Source organism: Salarias fasciatus, chromosome 16, assembly GCF_902148845.1.
Source record: "Salarias fasciatus chromosome 16, fSalaFa1.1, whole genome shotgun sequence".
NCBI lineage: Eukaryota > Metazoa > Chordata > Actinopteri > Blenniiformes > Blenniidae > Salarias > Salarias fasciatus.
In genome coordinates, this window is record NC_043760.1 from 13,354,281 (window position 1) to 13,381,878 (window position 27,598).

The following is a 27,598-nucleotide window of genomic DNA, read 5'->3' on the forward strand; positions in this document are numbered from 1 at the left end:
AACATGCGATCAACAATAAAACCATACAATATAATAACTTTCAGCCAAAGCTTTAACTTCGATAAATGACTGTAGGATTTAGGATTGTTACAACAGTAATGATGTAAACGTTTCCCTTTTGAAAGACTCTCATCCAGGACTGTGCCTTTTACATGAATCACTCGGGACTTTGCATATGCGTGGCGCACACCAGAATAATAATGATTTATTTGAAGCTAAGCTTCACGTTGATCACTAACACAGATGGAAAACTTGCTCAAGCTTTGCCAATGTGTATTAATTTCCATAACTGCAAACACAGGAGGAAAAGAACATCACTTACTTTTCATACTTGTCCATGGCACAAACCCATTTACACATGCCTTCAGCGGCAGTCGAAGCGGTTCGTATCTTCTCGGGCACAAAGTCTGGGTTGGTGATGTACTTATTGCGAATGATGGCGATGAGATTTGGTGGGATGTTGTCTTTATCGTACTCGTGGAGGCTCTGCAGGAATTTGATGTCTCCCAGAAGTTTTTTGGCCGGGCCCCAAAAGTCTTCCACTTTTTTACCAGTACCCGAAGGGTCCGGCACACGGTCTGGCTTGATGCCTTTAAGAATGCAGATTGCCTCCATCACCAGCTTGACAGCTGCAGGTGGGCTTTTCATTGACTTCACCACTGTGATATCCTGCAGGTAGAAGTGCAGTTTCTTGGCATTTCAGTCATAAAAGAAAAAAAAAAAAGACAGAAAGATAAAAAAAACATATTGCTGCTTTTACCTGAGTGGTGAGGGTATTCAGTGCAGCCAGGGCTGACTCCAGGATTGGCATGGCTTCAGCCAGATCAGCATCGCACTCATCCTTGATGGCCTTGGCAGCCATGGCTTGTTCGTTGGCTACAGCCTCATTCGCTTTGACAACCTTCTCGGTCTCTGCGACCTCCACAGATTCATGTTCAATTACCACCATCATCTCGTCTACCTCTTTGCTGGCAACAAGTAGCTGTGGCTGCAGAGCCTCGAGCTCCACTTGCATTGTGGCCACCTGCTCTGCTGCTGACTCCAGCTTTTGAAGACCCACCTCGTAGCGACGTTTCAGCTTCATCACCTCACTGGAAAAAAATAAATCAATAAAAAAACAAAGGATTAAGGGAGATAATTAGAAAAGATAATAGAAAGATGACTTCAATTGTATTTCAGTTATTAAAATTTACTACTACTAATACTACTTGACTTTTAAATATGAGTTAACTATAAGCTGAATTATAATAGACTCATGCAGTATGTCTTGATCTTACGTTCTTTTTGTCTTCAGCAGAGCTTTAAAAGTGGAAATGAGCTCCAGGTATGAGGTTGGGGTAACGTAGTTGTGTCGCTGCAGCTCATTTAAAAAGCGCACTGACAGCTGGATAGTGGAAGTGTGGAAGCTCTTGCACATGTTGATGCAGCCTTCTCGGGTCTCATCAGTCATCTCGACATCCTCCAGGAAGCGGCAGGCCACGGCCTGCAGGGCATCCTCGGGCCAGGTCTAACAAGGAAGAAAATGCCCAGTCTTACACCTGTGTTGCCAGATGCACAGTAACTTCCTATTTCCATGGTGTGCCGGTGACCTCAACAGTTACTGAATGAAGCTCAATACATGTGCTCCCTGCATTAAGTAACAGATTATTAAGGCCGTCCTTTAAGGGAACTCAACACACATGTAATACACAAAAACATACCTGGAACCAATCAATGGTGCAGCAGTTAATGAGCGCGGGGAAACGTCTCAAGCGGTCCCTGAAGGTGTCTCCAATAGGACTCATAGCTAAAACCACATGCAGCTGTGTGCGACAGCGCTCTATAAACATGTTGAAAAGGGACAACGGGCTGCCGTCTGTCTGCTTTTCACGGTCTCGCTGTCGGTCCAGCAGACGCATTTGCTCGCAGATTTCTTGTTTCTCATCAACTGCGAACAAGTTGGGTACCTGGAAATAAGTAAACAATAATGCACATTGGTTCATCTAATCATCAACTAATAATCCACAACTCCAACTATTGCCTAAAGTTTTTTTAACACCTACTTTCTTTTTTTTCTTTTTTTTGCGAGCATTAATACAATCCTTTGATTAAAGCTTCTAAAGATTATTGGCAGAAGTCACTCAAACCTCAACACATCTGATGGGTATGATGCATTCTCTAAGATGGAACTCTTACCTCACCAGTGTTGAGCAGGTTGCCAATATCCTCCAAGAAGGATTCCATCTTGATCTGTGTGTCCGTAAAGAGGAACACGCCGTGAGCTTCGCCCTGCGTGGACTTCTTCATGATTAGCTTCAGGTCGTCATGCCACTCGGTGGTCCCGTAGGTCTTGGAGATTTCCACCTGGAAGAGCTCTGCCTCGGCCATGTAAGCAGCTAAACGGGTGAGTGACTGGCGGCCGCTCCCGCCGACTCCCACCAGCAAGGCGTGGCCGCTCGGTTGCTTGAGGATGCGGGAAATGCGGCACACGTGCTCGATGGCAAAGCGGAAGAGCACCAGATTCATGGGCGCTTTGTTTATGTTGTTGAACTCCTCGAGGTGTGACTCCACCACCTGACGGAGCTGGTCCAGGTTGTGTACTTCGCGGTAGTTGCGGTCCTCACCCTTGGGGTCATGGAAGTCACAAAACATGAGGCTGCGCAAGTCATCCTCCGTCACCTTTCCATCTTGGTCCTGGTCTAGATGCTGGAAGAGGTGATGGAAGTTTTCCTTCATGTGATCCTGAACCACAACCTGTAAATGGCTGATAAGCCAGGAGCGATCTGTATTGTGGACCAGTCGATCGTAGTATACCCTCAGGACCTAAAGATTACCAAGGCGAAGAAGAAGAAAAAAAAAAAAAAAAATCAACAATGCAGGACACAAAGGAAGGTATATATAGATATAGATTGGCTTTACTGCAATCGAGGCAATAGATTTATCAGTTAGAAGAACAAGTTCATAGTTTGACATGTGTGGTTGGTTTGTTTGTTTTCACAGCAGTCGTGCAGCTTACAGGCACCTTATGCTGTTTGAAATGTACAACATTACCTCATGGACCCAGAGACGTTTGATGACAGATGGTTCATCTGCAGTCTCTGGCCGTGACAGGCAGATGCCCTGGATGACCCGCGAGACATCGCGCAGATTGAACAAGTAATGGGACTTTGTGGGGGTTGGCAGCAGGTTCTTGGTGGCCTCTTGGTACACTGACAATGTGCTATTGACAATCTGAGAGGTCAGAGCAGCAAATGACTTGGCGAAGGAAAACCTGTAGATGAAATGGAGATCCTGTTCTGACTGTATTCTATACATTACAAAATTAATCTGTAATTGTTGCAAATTAAATCGATGAAAAATGCATTAAAAAAACAAAGATCTGATCACCAAAAATTTTGAAGGCATATCTGTTAATTTGTATTTTTGATATTATCTTTGGTCAATTTCAAACCTGTTCAAAACACTTGATTGCTTTAGGGGCTTGAGGAGTCTATGTTTATAACGTAGCAGTGCATAAACAGAGGAAAAAAACAAAACTCCTTCAATCCTCCAGTAATTCAAAGAAAACCTGATGAACTGAATCATCTATAATAAATGTCTTTTATCCTTCTATCAATATAACAGTCCTGGTTGTCTCATATGACTGTCAAGCTTTGAGAACTCAAAACTTTCTCCATTCTAGACTCCGCTAAAAGGGTATGTAAACCAAATATCTGCTGCTATATTTGGCTCATGTTAAACTGCCAAATCAACAGATGTTATTCAAAAAGGATAAATAATAGGTTCCGTTTCTACTGTAGTTACCGTATTGTGAAATGCCAATCTACTATCCTGGAGAAGATTGCATACATGGTCTTTTCATCAAAATCATTGATGGTGATCATGTTGAAGTGGCGCAGGTAGCGAGGTGTGATTGGGTTCCGACCTCCACCTAAAAAAAAAAAAGAAGAAAAAGAATTGTGACAAGTTTTTCATTGTGCTCTTACGAAAGCACTGTATCAGTGATTTATCAACGTGCACTACTCTGTATGATTTGCATTTCTAGCTGAATACCTACATTTATAAAATCCTCACGCTGAGAAAGAAACAGAAACTGACACAAACATCCGTAAGTTATTTTACCCACTAATATTATAAACACAGAAGAACAATGTCTGTCCAAGTGTATCATGACAATCATCACATAAGCAGCATAATAACACTTAGGACAGCTGTAAAATTGATTCAGAGCTCGCAGTAGAAGACTTGAGAAGAGGTACTCAAGTGTCAGCGTCAACAACAAATATTGTTTCTGAGTGGCCACCTGAGAGTGACACACACCCCTTCTCTTTTCCAGCTGTCACTGCCAGCTGCTTCAGTGCACAGGGAGCCGTATTTACACTAGTAGTTATAGAGGAGGAGGCGGAAATGGTAAACACTTTCTATTTGTAAAAAAAGACCTTAAGGCAGAGAAGAGCCTCACAAAACAGCAGGGAGTGGTTTGTGACACTGACTCAAAAACAAGAGGGGAAGAAGGGCTCACTCTAAAAACAGCCAAACAACAAAAGCTCTGAAATGGTGCCATTGATGTGACAAGTCTCCACTCAAGAAACTTTAGGGCAGAGAAACTGCTGCTCACCGGGTGGTCCCATAGCACACAGAACCTGGATGTCCACGAGTTTGATCATGGAGCAGTCCTTCAGGTCGTACCAGTTCCAGTGGTCCAGCCACTGGCGCAGCAGCTCCACAGGGGGCTGAGCGCCATAAACCTCCCTGGCAGGCATGTTCACATCATCCACAAACACCACCTTGATTAAAGACAAAAAACTTTTGTTTTTGGCTGACAGCCAGCAATGGCAAACAAACTGCATACCTTAAAGACAATATGCCAAAAAGAAAAAAACAAACAGTAAAGTACCATGTTCTTCCCAGGTGGAGGTCCAAACACTCCCTTGCGTCTCTTATCTAGCTTGGACATGATAATGTTTTGGGTCTGGGCAGCTGTAGTCTGGGCCGAAAAGTTGATAAACAATGGGTTGTAGTCGTCCTTCTGCAGCTGGTTCAACAAGAAGTCCTGAGAAGAAGAACATTGAAATATGAAAGTCCTATGCATTAATGATATAATAAATGTTTACAGTGACCTGTGGAAAAATATCAATGAGTTGTCAATAAAGAGCATATTTCCTATTTTCTTACTGAAAAATTTAAAAACAGTTATAGAGGTCAAAAAGACCTGAAGCAAAGAAATAACTCAGAGCAGAACATGAGTCACTGCAGTGTTCAGAGTAGGCAAGATACAAGTCGACGAGACAAAAAAAAATGATCGCTTTGATTCTGACAAAATGGCTGCGATAAGCTTTATAATGTAATTAAACGTGGCACTCAGTGTGTATTCCATTAGATGAAACTTGGATCTCAGTTAATCCCTAAAAATGACTTTTAATTAAGCGAGAAATTATCTGCTCTCAACGGACAAGATCTAAAGTAATGTTATGTGGGGGAAAATGATGAAATGTGAAAACTTTGATTGTGAAACAAGAAGCACAATGTACTGAGAGCCAAACAAGTACGATATTTAAATATTCTCTTTAGCTTATGTAAGGAGAGGACGGAGTGAAGACGGGATGTGTTAAGTGACGTGTTGTGATCTCTCTGGGACGGACTCTCTGGGTTCGGGGCATATGCCCTCTCTTGCCCTATGCACACACCGCACACAGTGCTCACACACATGCTCGCAAATTCATGTGAATAATGAACTGCATAATTAAAGAAGACTCACAACATGAATGATCCCGGGACGAGACCAAAGTGCATCATCATCCTGTTGTATAATTTATGAACCAGTGGCTCAGCTCGGCTTTGTCTCGCTCCAGAATTGCAAGAGCATTACAAAAAAGCCCGGCGTAGAGTTGTATGAGGGTACCAGCGAGGGTACAATGACATTCAGATTCACACGGTCCGAGTGCTGGTGCTCCTTCACCGTCTCTAAACTGCTCAGGATTTCGCCACAGCCTGCCAGTTGTGCCACAGAGTATCACACATATAAGTCACACAAGGTAGGCTCCCCAATGAGACGATCTCTGTTCACCCCAGAGTCTCAGGTTTGAGAACACTAATGGATGAACTAAAGTAGCAAAGGGAAGGAGGGAGGATTAGTCCTAGATATAAATAGCCAAAGCCTCTGCAGGGAGAGAATCTGTATTCCTCCAAGGTGGCCGTTTCACACCTGGCATCTATAGATCTGTTGAGTTCAGAGCACAATCTCAGGGCAAAAACCAAACTTCTGACAAACAAATGCTCACATCTTGAACATCAGCAGTGTTTTCTGTACACAATCATACTTTAACAGTACGAGAAACAGGCTAATCTTTTCTATTTTTTGCAACGTGGTATATTGTATTAAGTGATGAGCAAGTCCCAGTTTGTCTCTCATCTTGAAGTCAGTTCAATCCAAGTCTTATTTATATATCACCAATAACAACACAGTCATCTCAACATACTTCTACAGAGAAAAAACCCAATTATTCCACATGAACAAACGTAGGTGAAAGTGGAAAAGAAAAAAGTCCCTTTTAATGGGGAAAAAACCTGCAGAACCAGAGACAGAGGTGGAGACTCCTTGAGGTCTGGGAGATCATCATCTCCCCAGTACTGGTAAACAGCTGTACTCCCTGCTCATACATTTCTTAAGAGCCTCTGAATCTTCAAAAAACTCTTGCTGAGTTCTGAAAGACAGAGCCTTTTCTTCTTTGTCTTTTGGGTGTTCCCTTCAAGAATTGCCACTAATTATAATAAGATCTGCTTTGACTGGCCAGTGAAGTAGTGGGGAGCACTCCTGCTCAATAGTGGCTCAGGGCCCTTCTGTGTGGAGTTTGCATGTTCTCCTTATATCCTTTTTTTTTTCTGGTTACTTTCAATTTCTAACACAATATGAATACATGCATTTGATTCTCACGGGTTATTGTAAAATTGCTCTTAGGTTTGTGTTTGTGTGTATTTGATTTTATGCCCTGAGACGGACAGAGAACCTGTCCAGGGTTTATATACCCTTCTTCACTGATGCTCATCTACATTTGCCCTTCAACTCTGAGATGGATAGAACGGGAATGGCTGATAAGTTGATAAGTTGTGATCTCACTGATGTAGAGTCATGGGTGATAAAGGAAAAAGAGAAGAAACGATTAGGGAACATGCAGAAAAAGGCAAATTTAGACACACTGAACGAGCATGCCATAGTAGTTTAAAAGCTGGCATAATAAGGGAAAAAGCAAAAGTTATTTTCAATTGCCGTTGAAAAAAACATGTCACATTTGGACTGTTACAGCGAACAACAATAGAGTCTGGGAGGACTCACAGTGATGTAGACACTCTTGCCAGTGCCAGTAGGGCCGATAAAAATAGTGGGCTTCTGGTGAGTGACGAGGAGCTGCAGCAGTGCCATGTAGCGCACTGTGTTCTCAGTGGGCACAATGATCTCGTTGAACTGCATGTCTTTGCCGATGGGGGGAGCAGACTTTAGCTTATCTGTCCACAGCTCCCACCTGCCAGGGCCCTGAAGAGGAGGGAAGAAAGATAATGAAGACTTGCAGGACCATTGTGTTTCCGACTCAGACAGAAATATCTCATCTTGAGCAGAGAGGGATATTTAATGAACTGGAGCTCATGCAATGATTTGTTCATATTGGTAGGTGCTTAACAGCCACAGGTACCTGTACTTTTGAGGTCTCTCGTTTTATCAAACCCTTTCCATGTGCTCTGTAGTGATTCATTTTCATGCCTACAGCAGTAATAATGGCTAAAGTGAAGGAAGTTTCTCTGAGGCCAAATGCGGTCTCACACATTTGTTATGTTTTTGTACTAAAGAAGAATTCATGGTAACTTTCAGACTTTAGAGTCAAATTCACATCAGTTCTCCTCTCAGGAAGTTCACTTGTAAACAAAGATGAAAATAGATGTGACCTGTGTGGAAGCTGAGAGAAAATTAGGATTAAACTAGCTTCACCATATTTAATGGCATTAGTTTGTAAACAAAATATTATAAAGCATAAAACAATATGGTGACAATATAGAAGTCTCTTCAAATTCCTGCAATAAGTAAAATATTCTGAGCAACGATTTTAAAGAACAAGAACCTTTTTTTTCTTACAATCCTACAATGGCAAACATGAAGATCAGTCAAGAACGGAGATAAAAATGCAGAAAATCCTTTCTGCGCGCTTGAGCATGAAAGCAAACCTACTTCTTTAATGAAGCAGTACTGATACACCGATCCCTCCGTGGGTAAGGGAACTGTCAGCTCTTTAGGCGGAGCTCCAACAGTGGCCAGAATGCTGTGGCGGGCCATCGTCTCTTCCGTCAGGGGCCCGTTCAGAAGCTCTCTGATCAGTTCATCGAACTTGACGCGGCCTGAATCGTCACAGCTGGCACCCACTGACCACACCAGGCTGAACACGAACACGCCCTGTGGAGAAGAAACACACCGATGTGACTGGATTTGACTGGGAAGCCACACTGATGAGTCACGTGCTTCGTGGTAGAGGTTTTCAAATATACCTTAGTTTGTGGGCTTTTGCATTTAATGTAGTGGGAAAAAAAAGTTCTGAAATAATGAGCAAAAAAAAGAAGTGAAGAATTTAAATTAAAAAAAAAATCCCTGTATAGATTATGGACTTTAATCTAAAATTGAGCTACACAAAAACAGATTTTTACCTAGTGAATAGATTCAAACATATAGAAACCATGTAAATGCTTCAACCAGAGGGCAGATTATTTTAAGAGACAAAAACAGATTCCACCGAGATGTCTTTGTCGAGTAGGAAAAAAAAAAATAAAAAGAACCAGCAGGGTTACTGTAGGAATTGGAAATGAGGCTTAGCAGCCTCATGATAGCTCATGCTGTTAAAAAGCTGATTAATTCAACACTTTGATAATGACTGGCTGGGAAACATGGGAGACGGGGTTGAAAGGCATTCATCAGTGCAGTGTGTCACAGGGGGATAATAGCAGTGCTTTCAAAAGACATGATTCAGAGGCAAAAAATCAATTGGAACTCATGCAGGGGGCAGAAGAAAGGGCTCATCTGCTAAAACTTTTCTCCCGTCTGTAGCCTTGTGTGGAAGCAGACCTGATTAGTACATTAAACAGAGAAAATGTTTACACTGCATTTGTATTGTTTCATTGGATGAAAGTTTTACAATGGATGTTTTCATTGCAGTTTGTGAGGTGAATTTTTTTTATTTTTTTCCTCCACAGCTAGACCCCAGAAAGTCTGAGACAAACAAACAATAGTTAATGTCTTTGGATGTTCTGTACTTTCGACCAGTGGTTCCATACCTGGGGCACGAGACTGCCTTGTTGGTTGTCTGAAGGTTGTCACATGTCAAATTAAAGACACTTTGTGTCATCTAAGCCAGTTCTTCCAAACATTTTTTCTCGAGGGATGCACATTTTTTCCATTGTAAACTTTGGCAACACCAACCCACCACACCCTGTACAACTCCAAACAAATTAATGGAACCATAACAAACTATATGCAATATACAGTTTCTTTATTGTATTCTGTAACGATGAGTTCCTTTTTGCTGAGAAAAAAACTCATTGGGTTTTATACAGTTTCAGTGTTCAGCGGACTGGCGCTGTTTCAGCTTGCAGTTTTAAAGCTTGCAGCTGCCGTTTCTTCTCCCAATGTTGACTGGATGTCCATGTCCATATACTCACAATATTTTAAAACTTTCAAATTTCTTTTTTGTATATTGTGACGGTCCCCGTCCTGTGGTTCTCCTCGCTCCTCGCTCCTCCTCCTCCTCCGGCTATTTAAGCTGACGAGTCACACCTGTGGAGGCTGCCTGCCCTGCACTGCCACGTCTCCTCGGCTCCCTCGTCTCTCTCCAGCCTCCTCGTCTAAGGCCTTTTATTTGCATTAATAAATTGGCGTTAAATCGCTCATCGCTGTTTCCTCGTCTTTATCCTGTCGGGGCTCCAGAGCCAAGCCCTGACAATATTTTTTTTTTAATAAATATTTGTGGTGAGAGTGTTCACCAGCATTCAACTTCACTGTGATGTTTGGAGTGTACTCTAGAGTGTCATTTAGTATACTGTGTATCCAGTACAGTTTTCATTGGTTGGCTTGGAAACTGTTAATTTATCTGTTCAGCTAAGGACACTGGCGATCTGTTTTCCCATAGCGAGATAATTTATTTTTGCCTTGACGTGTAAATCTGCAGTTTACAACTTCGACATGCAATAAAATAAATGTTAACAAAGCTATCCCAGTGGAAACCTTTTAAGTCTTCCACTAAAATGCTTCAAAAATGATCAAAGTTGATACATGGTTAACTAGTAATTCATTGGTCCACTTATTCATTGTATTTGTTGTTTTTTGTAAATAGTAACCTTTAGTAGTAATAGCACAGTAAGTGTTGACAAACCTCCAGCCATGAGCAAATATCTTTGTCGTTCATCTTCTTTATCTGCTCTTCATCATGAAACTCATCCATCATGCAGTCCATCAGATTCATCAGGGACTTGACTAGATTGGTGTCGGAAGTTGGGGACAGCTCCTGGAAGGCAACAGAAAAGAGGCAACAAACAAGTGAGATCTGAATTCAACAGCAGTCTCACAACTCACTAAGAAGTTCTGGGCTGATCTTTGTAGCTAAGAAATACTGTCACAAGTATAACTGAGAACCTTAATGACATGGAAACTGGTGCAAAGAGAGAAAAGAAATCTATTTTAGGTAGAAAGAACACAGTGTAACTACAGTTGGTGAATACAGTATGTGTGGAGGGAGGTTTTATTAATTCAGCACCTTGGTGGCCTTTCGAATGAGCTGCAGGCAGGCGGGCAGTACGCGGTCGAAGAGGGCAGTGATGAGGTCTTTGTGCCTGGCATTGACTGTACTTGGCAGGGTATTGAGCCAGGACAGCATGAGAGGCCGCCAGCCCAGCATATGGGGCTCCATGTAGATCATGCCACAGCGAGAGACCTGGCACAAATACACGTCAAGTCTGAAAATGCTCGTTTCAGCTGCAAGACTTAAACAAAAAGCAAGGGTCTTTTACTAACTCAAATTAACTTCTCATTTTCTTACCTGAAAGCAAAGCTGTCAGGTCAGTACCCAGATTTAAAAAAATAACAATGTAGCCATATAATAATAGCTGAGAAGTACATGTGAAAATGTTTTGCAAAATCTGTTATTATTTTAGAGCCAATGTGATTGTCACGTACCAGATTCAAATGAAACATACAAATGCAATCATTACATCATCTGGTTTGCGCTGATAAAACAGACCCGGTGAAAAGACATGAATAAATAAACGAGTGGACACTATAAAAGACATAAAAAGACGGGGGGAGACATACAAGTGATACCTAATGCATATTCAGGTACAACAGGAGGGGAAACTAGGAAAAAAAGGTTTGAAAACAAACTGTAAAGGGAGAAAAATAACTTGCATAGACAAAGAAAGATTGAGAGAGATCAAGAGTGCACAAAAGGGACGGTGCACAAAGTGTTGCAGGGTTCACTGTGATCACAAAAGTTTTCATGCATCCGCATTGAGCATGATGAAAGGAACAGATGCCAGGCAACAGAGAGGCATAAATAAACATCTTCTTGTTAAAGAAAGTAGAGCTGAAAGAGAGATGCAAAAGGCGCCCTCTTAAGGCGTCTATGCATCAATTCAAGGAAAACTCTTTATTCTCGCCTCACCACAAAGAACTTAAACATGAGAAACAATTAAAACACTTCCTGTTTACTGAAAACCACTTGTAAGAAGTGTTTGTCTCGTGTGATCTCTTCGAAGGAAAGTTGACAGATTTCTCCCGAGATGCATATTTCTTTTGTTTCGTAATATAAACGCATGTGAAGAGTAAATGAGCTCTGTAAGCTCTGATAGATGGAGGGTATTACATGACTACTGCCAGGTGTTGTGCTCGGTCGCAAATGTCATTATGCAGGCATGAAAAATGACACCGAGACGATCAGCGGTGGAAGGAAGCAAATATCAGCATGGAATAAAATCACTGTTTTCATTTCTGTAGATGGATACTTCTCATAAATTACTCTGAATCTTAAAACTGTGATTAACATTTTCTCTGGTTTTTAAAGAGAATATTGCTGACTCCCACAGTCCAAAAACATGTATTTAATGTAATTCCATGACTCCTGTGATGGACTGGCGACCTGTCTAGCGTGAACCCGGTCTTCACCCAAGCTATATAAAGCACTACAGCTGGGGTTAGTTTCAAGATAAATAAAGCAGCAGTGAAGATATCAAATTGAGTTTCTTCAGAGAGCTTTGGTAATGAGTGGAAAACCACATCTGGACAAACAGACCACCATATTTCTAGTGATTGCAACTGATTCAACAAAAATCCATGACTTCTTTTGTTTTGTGAACCAATGCTTCTTCCAGTTTAACTACCACAGTTTTAAGTTTCAACCATCTGTTCATACTCAGAGAAACAGCTGGATGTGACCTTGCAGATTAATCTGAACACTTCAGCTGCTTCGCTCTTCAGTGGTCACTAGTCGTTGTTCTATTACAAATAATTGCTGGGTAAAATTTACCAATTTAGTCTTATTTCCTTAATTTCTGTTTATTTTCCATGTTGATTCCTTCTATAGTAGCATCTTTCTGGTTCCTGGACTTGTGCTTTGTTTACCTTTACTTTCAGGGCTTATTATCCTTTATATTCCTACTGACCTTATTTAATGCTAAAAGATTTTTTGGGAGAATTTTTAAATCATGAAGCACTTTGAGCTACATATCTAGTTTTATTACACTGCAACACACCTGTATTATAGTGATTAAAAAGTCTTGTGCCCTATTGCCTATGGGTAAGAATGCATAATCTGCATGGAAATAATTTTACCTTTTTTCTTAAACAAAAAATGTAATGGAATAATAGTCAACATGTGTTTAAAAGCAGTTAAATAGAGATGAGTTTCATAGCATATCGCCTGGTTTTCCCTCAGTGCTGTGAAGGCGCTCCTCACCGTGGCAGGAGACGCCACCTCCAAGTCCATGGGCTCAAAGATGAGGCTCATCTGCGGGGACATCTGGATGATCTCGCCGCTCATCAGACACAGCTTCTTGTTGTCGTCCAGCACCGTGTTCATATTCTCGATCCACACGGCATCCACTGGGCCGTCAAAGATGAGCCATTTTCTGTCAGGGCTCTGAAACACACAGTGCATAAACATTTCAACTTACATTAAGGAAAAAAAAAAAAAAAGATATGTACCTAATTCTCTAATCACTGTTTATATGAATGAAACCAAATTAAATTGTAAAGATTCAGTTTGATGGATGCAGGTGGGAAACTCGGGCAGCTCAGTGAAGAGGCAGATTAATACAATTCTTAATCCCCTCGAACCCGGAGAAGTCTTCTTATTTCATGGAGTAGTTAAGCTAAATTTACCAGGAGGCTGACCCCCTGCAGCAGATTTTTAAGCACTCAAGCAGCTTTTATGATTATAAGAAGACTTTTAAAGTGCAGGAAAGCACACCTCTTTTACGCCACTGGTATAAATCAGTGCGTTCACTTTCAAGGTCAAACTTATGTAGATTACACCATAAGTGCAGAATGTTCCATAATTTAATGACATTAAGACCTGCACTTTTTTAATAGATGTTGACAACAAGTGTCAATTCCCCAGTTAAAAAGGCTGGCAAAAGCTGTGCTTTAAATTGATTTCTTGTAGTATAAACAAATGGAGACGCCTGGGCTGAGGCCATCTGGAGCCAGGGAGGGAAGTGAGTACTCAGTAATGTAATGATCTGACTCGAGAAAAAGCGGAGAATTTAATACAAAGCACTGCTGCACTCCAGATTATAGCACAGAATTATTTAAGAAACGGGAGCAAAAATGAAGAACTTTTCCACAGACGGAAATAACTTTTTAGAAAATGAATTAAAACAAGAGCAGGCAAATTCTTGTTTTCCCTCTTCATTACAATGATATGTCACTCCCCACAATCTTTATTCCATAAAAAAAGCACCATTTATAAACTGACAACTTCATACACAGAGCCACTTTTTTAATGACAAGTTCATTTTGAAACAATCTGAGAATAGAGCGAAGAAATGATTTTCCATTAGGACATGCCAGCGCCGCAGCCTGTAAATTGCCTGCCTATGTGTGTCTCGCGTGTGGCTACATGTGCGGTGTGAACGAGAGAGAGTTATTAAGGTTCTAATTTTAACAAGACAGCTAAATGTTGCTTTTGTTTACCTGTCACTGCAGCCTTTCTTCCCCCCAGGTTTCAATTAATTGGAATGTCATGTCTATTTCATGATGATCCATCTCAAAGCTCATGAAGTGAGACTGAGCGCACCATAATGCATCTCCCTCTCATCTTCCACTTGTGCAGCAATAATAGGTAGCTGCATGTTGCACATCTGGTTCTGTCCTAATATCCCACCATGACAACATGCTATAAAATTTTAATTTGTGGGAAGAGGTAATTTGGTCCTGAATTGCTCATAATGAAAGCAGCATACGCTGTATCGCAGCAGAATAACTCAGAAGAAATATTTCTTCTGTCATCTGCCAGAGAGGAAGGTTGCTAGAATATCTATTTTCGGCAAATTATTCTCAGACAAAGCCATAACCATTATGTAGCTACCCAGCACAGCTGAAAGACACACAATATCAGTTTAAATAAATGTTACTGTACAACATCAATTGAAATTAATACAATATTCATTTATATATTGTGTTATGCTTTAAAGGGCAAGTGTGTATATTTGATAGCTTTAGAATTTCCTGTCTTTTGCTTCATTATCAACAGGAGAAACCTAATTCTGCACATGGAATTAATGCATATATTCATGTGCTAATGGTGCTGCTTTGTATCAGTATTATACTTATTGTAAATAATGACACTGCAGAACAATTCAACCTTAAAATTCACTAAATATCCTCAACACTCGTGTTTTTCCGCTGTGTTTTGTCAAAGAATCTCTGAATCAAAGTCAGTGCAGCATTGCACCTGAGAGACGGTTCAATAAAAAAGAATACGGATCAAGGGTGTCAAACATAAGACCCGTGGGCCAAAATCTGCCTGCAAGAGGCTCTGATCTAGCCCTCCAAGCCACCAAGTAAATTGCAAAAATTTGAAAGGATTCATTGATTCTTTTTAAAGTACATTTCTTAAGAGAAGCAGACACAGCATTACACCGAGACCTGAGCTGAGATATCAGTGACACTGCCATGAGATCTGCTACCTTGTTGCTAAAAGTGCAAACTGAAATTGGCCTTAGGGTGTTTGTGAAAATATGCAATGCAACAGCTTGAGGAGAATTTTCTTTTTTTTTGGGGGGGGGGGGATTCCACTGTGTCGTGCACCAAAAATAATTACTAAAATTGATTTTACATTGAGACTGTAGTCTTTTTTAGAAGGAGCTTGAGGGTTCTGTAGGATCTTAGCTGTTCCTAGCACTGCGCTCATCTGGAAAGAGATCTCAGATGCTGTTCTCGGTATTTCCTGGAGCCATGCTTCCAGCTTGGAGGTTCCTGCCCCTGGTGCGCCGATCACTACTGGCACCACTGTTGCCTTCACACCCCACATGTTCTTGAGCTGTTCTTTCAGTCCTTGGTATTTCTCAAGCTTTTTGTGTTCCTTCTTTCTGTTGTTTCTGCCACTGCGGATTGCTACATCAATCACTCCTGCTCTCTTCTGATATTTATCCACCACCACTATATCAAGCTGATTGGCCATCATCAGTTCTGAATCTTGAAGTCCCACAGGATCTTGGCTTAGTTGTTCTCCATCACTTTCGGGGGTATGCTCCATCTCTGGGGTCTCCAGCCTGTACTTGGTACAGATGTTTCTGAATATTATGCCTGCAACCTGGTTATGGCGTTCCATGTCTGCCTTTCCTGTCAGAATGTTGCACCCTGCTGTGATGTACTGTTCTGTTTCAGCGGCTTTCTTGCACAGTCTGCACCTAGGTTCTTGTCTCGTGTGATACACCCTTGCCTCTATTGATCTTGTGTTTAGGGCCTGTTCTTGCCACGATCTGTGCCTCTGTGCTGTCTCTCACTCTTGCCTTTTCCAGTCACTGCTATGTTCTTTCTATGGCAGTTACTTCTTCAATTTGTCGGTGGTACATGCCGTGTGAGGGTTCGTCTTTCCATGATCCCATCTCTGGCTTCTCTTTCTCAAGGGGTTTGACTCGTTTGAGGCATTCACTTAGCAGGTCGTCATTGGGGGCCATTTTCTGGATGTATTCGTGGAGGGATGATGTTTCCTCCTGAATGGTGGCTTTGACACTCCTCGGCCTCCCTCACTTTGCTTCGTGTACAGCCTCAGGACGCTGGACTTAGGGTGGAATCCTCCATGAATTTTGAGGAGTTTCTTTGTCTTGATATCGAAAGCCTGCATGTCTTCCATTGGCCACGATATTATATCAGCTGGCTATCTGATTACTGGTAGGGCATACATGTTACCATCCGCCCACACTTATCTAGTCCGAACGACATCCCAATGTCGTTGCTGTATATCCTGGTGAGGTGAATCAGCGAGTCGATGTCCCGCTCACTCTTGGCATACAGCTTGATGTAGTGGAGGTGGGTGATGATTCGGTACCCATATCCACTCTTGGTGATGATCTGGCTGTGGGGGTTCAGGCCTATGCCTCTTTGAGTTTCCCAGGAAGGTTCTCAGTTCCCTGGTGATCTTGTATAATTCCAGGCATTCCAGTATCCATGTGTGCAGTACTGAGTCATAAGCTTTCTTGTAATCATCCAGGCAATGCACAGGTTGGTGTTTCTTTTTTTACAGTCTTGTACAATCACTCTGTCGACCAGTAACTGGTGCTTGGCTACTCTGCTGTTATTGCCAATTCCTTTCTGGGCTCTGCTCATGTATTGCTCCATGTGCCTGTTCATCTTAGTCACTATAATGCCAGATAGGAGCTTCCATATCGAGCTGAGGCAGGTTATAGGCGGAGGATTCCTGAATGAATGAATACATGCTGTATACTGTATTATTACTATGTATTGAATAAATACATAGTGTGAGACAAAGCACGATTGGCATGAGTTATTTAAGCATTGCCCAACATTCTTAATGCATAATGTATTATGATAAGTTTGCATATCTGTAAACTTTACTTCATAGCTCTGCAGTTTTACATTTTCCAATATATCTAATGATATAAACCACCTACAATGCTATTTTTTCCTGATGACATTAAAAGGTCCCAAAACAGTGACAATATCTTGGAGAGTCCTTTAACAGATCCATCAGGTTAACATTTCCTTTTCAGGTATTTCATTGACTGTCCAATAAAGAGCTAAAATGTCTTGCTATGTCTGTGTGAGTTCTCCAGATTTGAATAGGACAAAAAGTAGATGGACTGCTACAACAGAGTGTCTAATTAAAGTGCTTAACAAAGCAAGATAGAGAGTGCTTTCAGGGCTCAGCTGTCCAACTCCCAGGACAAAATCAAACCCACAAAGTTCCAGCGGGACAGTTCAAGAGGTTATGTCCACTTCTTTCAGACGGTAATTTTAGTATTGCACAGGGAGCCCGAACGAATAGAGACAGAACACTGTGTTTCCTTCTGTTCTCTAGACATATTCCATTAAAAAAGTTTGTCTCTTACTAAAAAAATGTAAAAGTTAAAAAAATTAGGAATGTTTCTGCATAATTTATAGTGTCAAAAAGGCTTTAAAACAACACATTTTACACAAGATTGAAGTTGAATGCGATAAAATTAAATAAAGATTTCACGTTAGATTAATCCAATTCTGCCACCACTTTACTGCTTTACAAGACAAGTGAAGGCAACATAAAACGATTTGTATATTAGCTGAATACCGATGCTCTGTGTGGACCTGGCAACCTCTAGAAAAACACTGGGCTGTTTATCAAACTCATATTCCATCTATAACCTTGAGTTGACGGTGATTGTTTGGAGGAACCAGCGATAATGCACTTTCCTAGCTCAGCTGTGTCCTTATCCAGCGGGAGCTGTGGCAGGTGTCACATCAACTGAAAAACACTGGTATCTGATTGGCCTGCAGGAGACCATTACACACCTTTAACAAGGGAGTTCTCAGAGTGTGAGAGGATAAGCCTCGCATCACAGACCTTAAAACACATTGCTTTGTCCCAGCCCACCCACAAAACTACACATTTTAAAGTGTTCACATTAAAAGATGTAAGATGTAAACTTTTAAGTGGCGAGAAAGAGAAAGACGAATCTGACAAAAAGGAAATAAAGAGAGTTATTTGAAATATGGCTTCACAAAAGCAATGAACAAAATTAGAGCTGAATGTATCGTATGTGGTGAAAAACTGGGGGATGAAAGTTTGAAACTGTGGAAGCAGAATCAGCAGTAGTCCAACAAACACCCCGAGATGGTGTGTAAACTCAAAGAGTTTGTCTTCAGAGAAAGAAAATCATTGTTACAGAATATAAAAATGAACCTGTATTTCACATGTGGTGCATTTCCATAATGCACCGCATGTGAAATACAGTTTTTTTCAAGTTTTCCCGGTGAATTTGCACCCCTCTGCTTTGAATTCTCCACAGAAAATTCTAAACCCAAAGGAATTAGTTTCTCCTGGAACATTTAAAAACCTTGTGGGGAAATTGGAATCAGCCTCGTAGTGTTCCAGCTATTGCTTTACATGAAAGTCCCATTATTTAACTCACTGCTATGACTTGCTTATATTTGTTTTGTATTCTCTGATTTATATATTATGTAGCCTCTGCATTGTTCATTTTAATTCTCGAAACCTAATGTTTTACCCTGCTGCCTTGGCCAGGCTTTCCTTGGAAAAGAGACCACTGTGTCTCAACAGGACTGACCTGGTTAAATGAAAAATAAATTTAAAAAAAAAAAGTGCAACAGTGTTTGCTCTCTGTGTTAGATTTCCAGAACAGGTGGCTTTGAGTAACCTGCTCCCTGCTGTGAACATGTTCAAATGAATGAGGCTCGGACAGAGCACGCTATTGAATTAGTATTCTGCTTTACACTGCACGAAACATTTGTTTGTCTGCTTATTTGACTCTTTCTGCCTGAAACAAAATGTGTTCCACAGATAAAATCACTGCTACACTCGTACCCGATGGCTGGCAATTTTACCTGGGAGGCGGCGAAGGCTCTGTAGCTGACAGCGAGGATGCCATCGGACCACTCGTGGGACACAGGGTCAAACTGGCCATACAGCTGACCCATGGTGATAGATTTGGGGTTGATAACAGTGATCTGCACCTGATTCTCATCCATCAGGCCCTGATGTAACAATCACACACACAAGACCATTAGGCAGAGAAATTAACTGACCTGTCTAGTGAAATCAGACTGCAACACAACACAGTTAAAAACAAAAACAAAAGATGCTACTAAGTGAGTACAGTGATCTGCTCAATTGACCAGTGTGCCTCTGCCAAGACTCATCATTTGCTTGAAACATAACTGTCTGACTGACACAACGTATTCCAGCAGAGGGAAAGAACTAAAAACTGCAACAAACGGAAATTTAGACAAGGTGTCAGTTTGAGTTAAAAATAATGAGGAAGCAAAGTGGTGGGGGAAACGAGGAAGGGAGAGAGGACAGCGAAGCGAGGTTGGACATGATCAGTGGATGTGCAACGACAAGGATGACGATGATAAATGTGGCATTCCCGGGCGCTCCATCAGCAGGCCTTCATCTGTCTCCTTGGTGGGATGCCTCTCAGCTCTCTCAGCCATGTAAATACAACAACCAGCTCTGGTCCTCTCCGCGAGATCGATAACTACTAAACAAAGACTGCAGCTCTGACAAATTGGATGGATGTGTTTACTCAGGACAAACATGTAGCTCAGATAAGCCTTGGATATTCAGTGTAACACATATATTTTACTTGACATTTTTTTTACTTGGAGATATTTATAACAGATTGAGTAAGTTTGGGTCCCAAGGACCAAAGAGATCCCTTGAAGATTTGTAATGAAAAACATTTCGAAATGCTTGGTCAGCCATCTGAAAAAGGGCTTCGTTTGCAAAATCTCTTCACAAATTGAAATGCACGATACCTGACATGAACATAATTGTGCCATTTACCTTCAGGACCTGTGCGACACTTTACACCTCCTGTGCTGCCGTCGTCATGTCACAGCTCTAACTTAGTTCCTCGCCGAATTACGGTTCATGTTTTTTCGCTTTTGCTCCATTAGAATTACGAAGACACTATAATCACATCATTGCCCTTTATGGACAGTTCAAATTTAAATTAGATACCTTTTCAAAGACGTCATGAAGCGCTGCTGCGAGCACTCGATACGCGCTTGTCTTTCCTCCGAAGGGTTCCCCCACCAGCATGAAACCGTGCCTCACGATCATCATCTCGAAGATCTGCAGGATTTTCTCAGCAAAGAATTCAGTCATTTGAAGATTCATGCGCTGGCAGTTTTCCTTAATGGCCTCCAGGAGGATGCAGTAGTCTCGTTTGGGGAGCTGGACTCCAGGAAAAAGGTCAGAGGTGATGCCCTGATGTAGAAAAATAATTTAGTTGAGGATAGGTGAGTTGAATCGCACAGCGGAAATAGCAGTGCATAAACTTGTGCGCCACAACAAAATCATTTAAAGACACACAAGATAAGGGTGGACATGATAACAATTTCTGGTAAACACACACTCGCTTGTGGAAAACACACATCCCAGTAAACGGTTTTCACTCAAGTAGAGTGAAATTGTCTCTGTGCTGTGTGATTGTAAACGAAGTGACTGGAATGAATCTGGGCAGACATCAGCTGATGTGAGCTGCTCCATTAATCAAAACAAGGCGAGGCCCACACACCTCGAACAGCTTCAGATCGTGGGCCAGGAACTTGGGCAGATTGACATCGATAATGGACCTCAGCAACAGGGTGTCTTCATTCTCCTCGGGAAAAGAGAGCTGCGGCGCAACCAGTTCAACAAAAGAGGAGGAGGGAGAACAACATGAGTGAAAAGGAAAGAAAGAAATGTAGCAGAGGCAAACATGCAATGTTTGAATAGGTTTTTGGTTTTATGAGGTAAAGTATTATTCCATATGCCACCTGTGCAGTAAAGAGCAGACCGAGACCTTTGCAGCAGCAGCGAGAACACTAAATACAAACCTTCCTGTGTGAAGCAAAAAAAAAAAAAAAATCTGGTATAAGGTCAGAAGAGTCAGACCTCATCTCAAGCTTATAGAAAGAAAGCAGGAGACTGCTGATAACCTTTTTTCAAAGCCTGAATCACAGCTCTTTTTTTCCACATCATTTAACTCTTTCAAACAGAGGAAAAAAAACACACCAAGCAAATACTCTCATTCGTCAATCTGTCTATGCCCTGGGGATAAACATAGAAAAACACCAAAAACAGACAAAAGCATCTAAAAATCTAGGATTTTTGCATTGATCCTCCACTCCTAAATCCACTCAAGTCAAGATATTACATTAGAGATTTTCCTCTGACTTCTTGGATACATGTGCTCAAGTCAGGGTCCTCTTATAATTTGGCCTTTCAGTTTGATAATTAAAGATTTTTCTGCTCTATTTAGCTGCATTTCCCAGGAAAAAAAACAAAAACAAAAAAACACACAATTCAAATCTCTCATAGTTGTCACAAAGCTGCTGCGTGATTCATGTAAGAATATGAAAAAACTCAGACCGTGATAGCTGCTCTGTGGCTACTGCGTAACTGTCAGGAGGCATTTTGTGTGGGACGAGGAAATGTGATAAATAACAAAGAGTCCCATCATATCAGAGGGAATCTGTTTTGACGTACCTTGAGGTTTCCGGCTGCTGTGAGCACAGACTTGACAGCTCTCATCCCGTAGTCGTAGTGATGCTGTGAGGACAGCTGCTCCGAACACAGACGATAAGTGGCCACTATTTTCACCGAGAGAGGCCGCGCAGTCACAAAGCCGCATGAGTAGAGGACAATCTCTGCGATCATCGCATAGTCTGGGACCATCATGGCGACAGTCCTGAACAGAGCCTGGTGTAAATAAAGACAGATTCTGACATGAAACCATGCGTGCTCTAACAACTCTAAAGTGCAGTTGCTTTAAAAGTATCTTTTTTTCCCCTGTTTTTGAACTTTGCCATGTCTCATTTCAGCCCAGTTTTATACACTCTTTCAGATCCATGATGAGCTGATAAAATGTGGGGCCTCCAACACTTTTCTTTGTATGAAAACATTGTCAAATAACAGATCCCTAAATGTTTTAGAACTAAGAGTCACTGGGGGCTGGAATTCATCCCAGCTGACTATATGTTAAGGGCGGAGAACACACTGAACAGGTCACTAATCCCTCACAGTGCAGACACACACGAGAGATGAAACAGTAACACACACTCACATTCACACCTTCCTGAGAGGATTCAACCTCATTTAATTTTTCGAACTGTGGTAGGAAATTAGTGCGTCTGGAGAAAAACCCACACAGTACAAAGAGGGCATCCAAAATCCACATAGTAAAAAACATGTTGTATCAAGTTTATATAATTCTTTGACATAGATAACCAGCATTTAGAGGTTTATTTCCTTCACAGCAGAATAAAAGTTTCCTATCATTTTGTTACCTATAGGCAGACTGAAAGGAATTGACAATCTTTCTTCTTAAGCTCTTTGGATTGTTAGATAATGAGAGTTGTTAAATCTTCTATATTAGTCTGAGGTTTTACTCATTTAAACTGAATTGGAATTGAGGATGTTTGAGTGTGATGACTTTTTAAATACTTCTTTTTTAATAGACCATTTGTTTTTGATTTCAATAAATAATTAAATCTGTTTGACAGTGTGTTCTTTATAAATAGACTCTGTCTGGGAACGTGCGACAGTTCAAATATGATCCAAAAAGACAAAAAAAGCAAACAGTGGCCTCAGTGTACACTTACCACTGACAGATGAAATATTATTCAAAGTTTTTATAAACAGTGGGTTTTTTTCATAGAAACATTTTGGACTGTCAAAACATTGTACCTTGAGGTTGTCTGGTAACTCAGAGCGTCCGGCGTAACCAGGATTCATGGTGATAAACACGGCACAGGAGGGGTTCAGTTTGAGCTGCGTTCCTTCAAACAGCAGCATCTCACTGTGGGCAGCGATTCCTGGGCACACAGTTGGGGTTGGATATCGTTTGCATTGCGACTTTTCATCATTTCATTTGTTCAGTTTGCCGGTGGATGATCGCTAGCACACTCTCAGCTGATGCACATAAAATAAAGCGAAAAATCCTTATATGAGGCTGTCCAAGTACAGGCTTTACTGATTAACGTCAGACAAATCTTCAAAATGAAATTTTAATTTGAAAAAAACAATCAAATTCAAGTGTGATCCGAACCCTGAAAAAAAAAACACTAGCTCCAGTGAAGCGACATGAAAGCCATTAGCTTTTTTTTTTTTTTTAAATTCTAATTCTAAGCAGAACAAATTCAGAGGATTACATGACGCAAGGCAGACAACATCCGTAACACACACAAGACCCACTGCTGTGCTGCGGTGAACAAAGCTGTGCTTGAAGTTCTGCTGGCCAGCCTACACAAATTGACTCCTCTCAGTGTTGTGCTTCTTTGTGGTCTGAAACCTGCGTTTTCTACTGGTGGGACTAAATTCGATTCTGGGATACTACTGGCTTATGCCAAGATCAAAGGAAACAAGAGAGAAGAAGCAAAATAAATGAAAAAAATAAAAAAAAGTAACATACCTCTTTGTATGGTGAGAATCTGTTGAGCCACCACAGACAGAACCTCCAAGTCAATGCGATTGAACTCATCAAAACAGGCCCAGGCTCCGCAGGAGAGGAGACCCTGCTCACAGATCCACACACGTACACACACAAATCCATCAGGTTAAACAGAACTCATTACATGCAAATGCATGCATCACATCGAAAAAACAAAAAAAACATTGTCTGTTCATATGAGCTTTTTCAGCATGATTAAGTGAAGTAATTTCAGTTTTTAAGGTAATTTCTATACATCATCCCATGATATTGGTAAGAAACAGAAGGTGAGGCTTTATTGGAGTCCTATTTGAAAGCATGAATGTCAATATTAAATAGTCAGCTTTTGCAAAAAGAAGTATGCTCATGTGGAATTGTCTCGTCTTTTCACCACTTGTGTAACAACAGGCAAACACCGGAGCGATACTGTTCCCGTTATCTGTCGGGACAGGCTGCAGTGCTGTATAGGCAGGCTTGTCAATGTTTGTGTGCCTCTCTCTAGAATAGGAGGGAATACGAATGAGGAGAATTTTATTCCCGTGTCATCTCCTAGCGTATCTCGCTCTTTGAAGTGCTAATAGCTCTGCTAGCAGGATAGTCACAGGTAGAAGTCTGTGTTCTGGCACACTTCTATTCAAAAGAAGCAGGTAACAGCGTGTGAGAAAATGCTGATTAACTGAAGGGTTTCTTCCCCCCCCCCCCCCCTCGTGTTAGGTTTCACTTATGTTTCAGGTTTTATGGCGAGTCACAGTGAAGATTAAGTCCTCGTCAAAGAATTCACCCACTTTGAAAAATTTGCCCAGAGCGATGTAGTCGAGTCCATCAGAGCAGTTGAAGACCACACACTGCTTGGCTACAGCTTTGGCCAAGTCTTTGGTAGTTTCTGTTTTTCCTGTGCCAGCCGGGCCCTCGGGGGCTCCTCCCAGATGGAGGTGGAGGGCACCAAACAAAGTGCTAGAGAAGGACAAACACACAGAACAAAGTGGACTGTCAAGTGAATTGATAGTTAAGGCTGAACAGAGGCTGACCACCTGTGTTTGAAACTTTAACTGTATTGTTGTAGTCAAGGTTCTGCAAGGTGGAACCAACTGTATTTTTGTCATTGTCCTGCATGATGTATGATCGGTCAGCCAATGAGCTCTCTTGCTGATATTTTGACTCAGTGCTGAAAGGCATCAGGTCTGTACGAATACCGCTATCTATCAAAAATATCAAAGTCATTTCTGTTAAAAATAGGCGAATCGGACCAAACTGTGGTGGGAGTGGTTAGGGTGCTAAATTCAGAGCAAGAAAATATCCAGTTTGTGTATTTATCATCCAATAGTCATAATCTTAACAATAAACATCAGTAATGGTTCATGCTACAGAGATGAAACAGAATCTTCACATATTTTTGAGCTAATTTATGACTATATTCATTATAAATAACCTCATGAAATCATTTATGTTGTCACTGGTGAACCGTTACAACCAATACACAACAGATAGTCCTCAACTAATGTGAAAATAGTAATTATGATGACGGAGGGTCAGGGAGCCACTTCATGCACAGCAGGGTGGTAAAGCATTACATGTTTACAAGTGAATTCTGTGTTTGTCCAACTGATATCTCATCAAATACACACACACACGCACACACACACACACACACACTGTTTTGTGGCCGTCGCCGACTTCCAATTAATTATTCATACCGGTGGGCGTGACGAGTGAAAGCTGCTTAATGGGGCGGTGAGTAATGAATCCTTTAGCGATGCAACAAGCCACAAAGCTTCATTGCCTCACATGTTGGTGTCACTGGAGTACAAGCAACTGGCACTAACAACAGCATAATGGGCTCTGTGCCCCCGTGGGCGTTCTGATCTTAAAATGAGGTGTGGCCAGAAACATTGCTGGTGCGCTGCATCTTGAAGCAGAAGGAACTGATTGCTCTATCAAAGGTTCCATAAAAGGCAGAATACGCTCTACTGGGTTAAAGCAGAGGTGTCAAACACGTTTTAGTTAAGGGGCCCAATGTCATCTTGAGTGGGCTGGACCAGTAAAACAGTGCCAGAATTACATTTAAATTTAAAATGTAAAGTTTTTTCTTTGTTGCTGCTGCTCTGAACGAATGTGAAGAATTAATCATCAATGTTTTCTTTTAAATTTTTGGAATTTGTTTGGTGGGCCAGATTAGAGCCTCTTGTGGGCCACTTTTGGCCCACTTGCCTTATGCATGACACCACCAGGTAAAATGGTCGATCTGAAAAAACGATGTTAGAAATATGAAAGAATTTCACATCAAATTCCCTTCTTTTCTCTCCCTGTACAACCTCGACAAATGTCTCATGACTTATCTTTCACTCCAGGCTGTCTGCGAATTCTAAATCCAATAGAAATATGTGATTAAACTTCAGTGCCCCTGTATCTTTAGGATCAGCTTTTATAATGATAATTATAACATTTCCACATATGATGATACAATAATGTATGATGGGAGCACTTGTGTAGTAGTATTACCGGTAACAGCGGTCGGTAAGTGGGGTGATGACCAGACGTGGGGTGTTACCCAGGTACTCGTAGCCATATGGCAAGCCAGCGTTTATCATCTTGGTCTGGAGGTGATTTTCCTGCACAGGGAGTGACAATGCATCATGAGCTGACAGGAATCCCAAAACGTTGCAATCAACCCGCACCCCAGACCACGTACCACCCAGTAGTAGCGGAGTTGGCTCAGCCACTCAAAGTCATTCTCGTCGCTTATTCCCTTTTGCACCAGTGTGGCGAGAACATCTCTGGCGTGGACGTCCAGCACGACGAGGGCTCCGAGGGTTGTGCGGTTCTGCTTGGACAGCTTTCCCCGTACGAGGGCCACAATGTCGTCAATCTGTCGGTTGTTTTGCTCCAAATAAGCTTGGAGGGCCTGAGGGGCAGGGGCAGTGTTAAATATAAAGGAGAACATGCTGGGGGATGTTGAATGGACTGCACCAACACAAGTAAATATCACCTCAATTTCACCATTCTGGGCACAACTAAAAATTAATAATTGATTATTCCTTTAAGAGGTAGAAGGGTTAAAGTTTTAGTATTTTAAATAGTTTCTAAATTAGTATATCTTAATGGTTGTAGCATTTACAGAATAGATTAATGAATGATCTCAGCTGGGACCATGAAGAGAATCAGTCTAGTGACAATGGAAATTATTAACTCATGAACTTAATCGGATATGCTCTACAATCTGTAAGCTGACAGTTTATGAAATAATGACAAGAAAAAGAAGCAGCAACAAAGCAGCTGAGATAAAAACAACATACAAATAGGGGTGGCGGTTTTTTGAATCAGAGTTTAGTGAAATAATAACTATAAAGGAAATGTATTCTGCATGTGCTGAAACTAACAGATGGCTTCTGAGCATGGGAGACACTCTGCAGCTCTCCGACTGTTTTTAGGTCACCCAAAGCTAACTAGAAACAAGCTTGACTAATGATTTGCAAAAAAGAAAAACATGTTAAAACTATTTAAGCAATTAATCATGCTTTAGTTTTACACTCCATCACAGAACATTTGTCATGCCTGAGGAAGTCCCATTCAGATCTGATCATGCAACAATGGCAGATGTCTGCATTTATAAGGAAAAAAAAAAATGTCTTGATTCATTCATCTACCACAATCAGCTTGAGTTGAAAAACATTACTTTGTACAAACAACTGATTTCAAAGCTCATTATGGTTCATCATTTAGATTAATTATGTGAAATGGCGTCGCTATTTCCAGTGCTGGTGCTCGGCATGTTACAAACTGTGAGGATAATGAAAGAAAACGCCAAGTGCAACTCACTGGCTTTGTGAAATTTCAACACTTAATCTTATATTTATGTACAGTATTTGTGTTTAGTTTGAATCAGCTGAAAGCTGGGAAACACAGCACCACAGTGTGAGTTGTAACCAAGATCAAAACACTT

General features: G+C 41.3%; 1 protein-coding gene across 1 annotated transcript in view; it reads right to left on the reverse strand.

Annotated features, from left to right (window-relative positions):
• LOC115403401 (dynein heavy chain 7, axonemal-like) overlaps window positions 1-27,598 on the reverse strand; it is a 73,514-nt gene that overhangs the window by 27,458 nt on the left and 18,458 nt on the right. The window contains exons 20-42 of the mRNA XM_030112265.1: window positions 26,348-26,560; window positions 26,158-26,267; window positions 24,444-24,612; window positions 23,641-23,743; window positions 22,917-23,044; window positions 21,717-21,929; window positions 20,764-20,862; window positions 20,205-20,453; window positions 19,067-19,216; window positions 12,960-13,142; window positions 10,767-10,943; window positions 10,386-10,517; window positions 8,198-8,419; window positions 7,313-7,510; window positions 4,877-5,032; window positions 4,598-4,766; window positions 3,784-3,910; window positions 3,031-3,250; window positions 2,176-2,802; window positions 1,701-1,946; window positions 1,278-1,507; window positions 761-1,091; window positions 323-669 (exon numbers count right to left, since the gene is read on the reverse strand). Coding sequence (XP_029968125.1) covers window positions 323-669; window positions 761-1,091; window positions 1,278-1,507; window positions 1,701-1,946; window positions 2,176-2,802; window positions 3,031-3,250; window positions 3,784-3,910; window positions 4,598-4,766; window positions 4,877-5,032; window positions 7,313-7,510; window positions 8,198-8,419; window positions 10,386-10,517; window positions 10,767-10,943; window positions 12,960-13,142; window positions 19,067-19,216; window positions 20,205-20,453; window positions 20,764-20,862; window positions 21,717-21,929; window positions 22,917-23,044; window positions 23,641-23,743; window positions 24,444-24,612; window positions 26,158-26,267; window positions 26,348-26,560 — 4,799 coding nt within the window. The remainder of the gene's footprint in view (window positions 1-322; window positions 670-760; window positions 1,092-1,277; window positions 1,508-1,700; window positions 1,947-2,175; window positions 2,803-3,030; window positions 3,251-3,783; window positions 3,911-4,597; window positions 4,767-4,876; window positions 5,033-7,312; window positions 7,511-8,197; window positions 8,420-10,385; window positions 10,518-10,766; window positions 10,944-12,959; window positions 13,143-19,066; window positions 19,217-20,204; window positions 20,454-20,763; window positions 20,863-21,716; window positions 21,930-22,916; window positions 23,045-23,640; window positions 23,744-24,443; window positions 24,613-26,157; window positions 26,268-26,347; window positions 26,561-27,598) is intronic.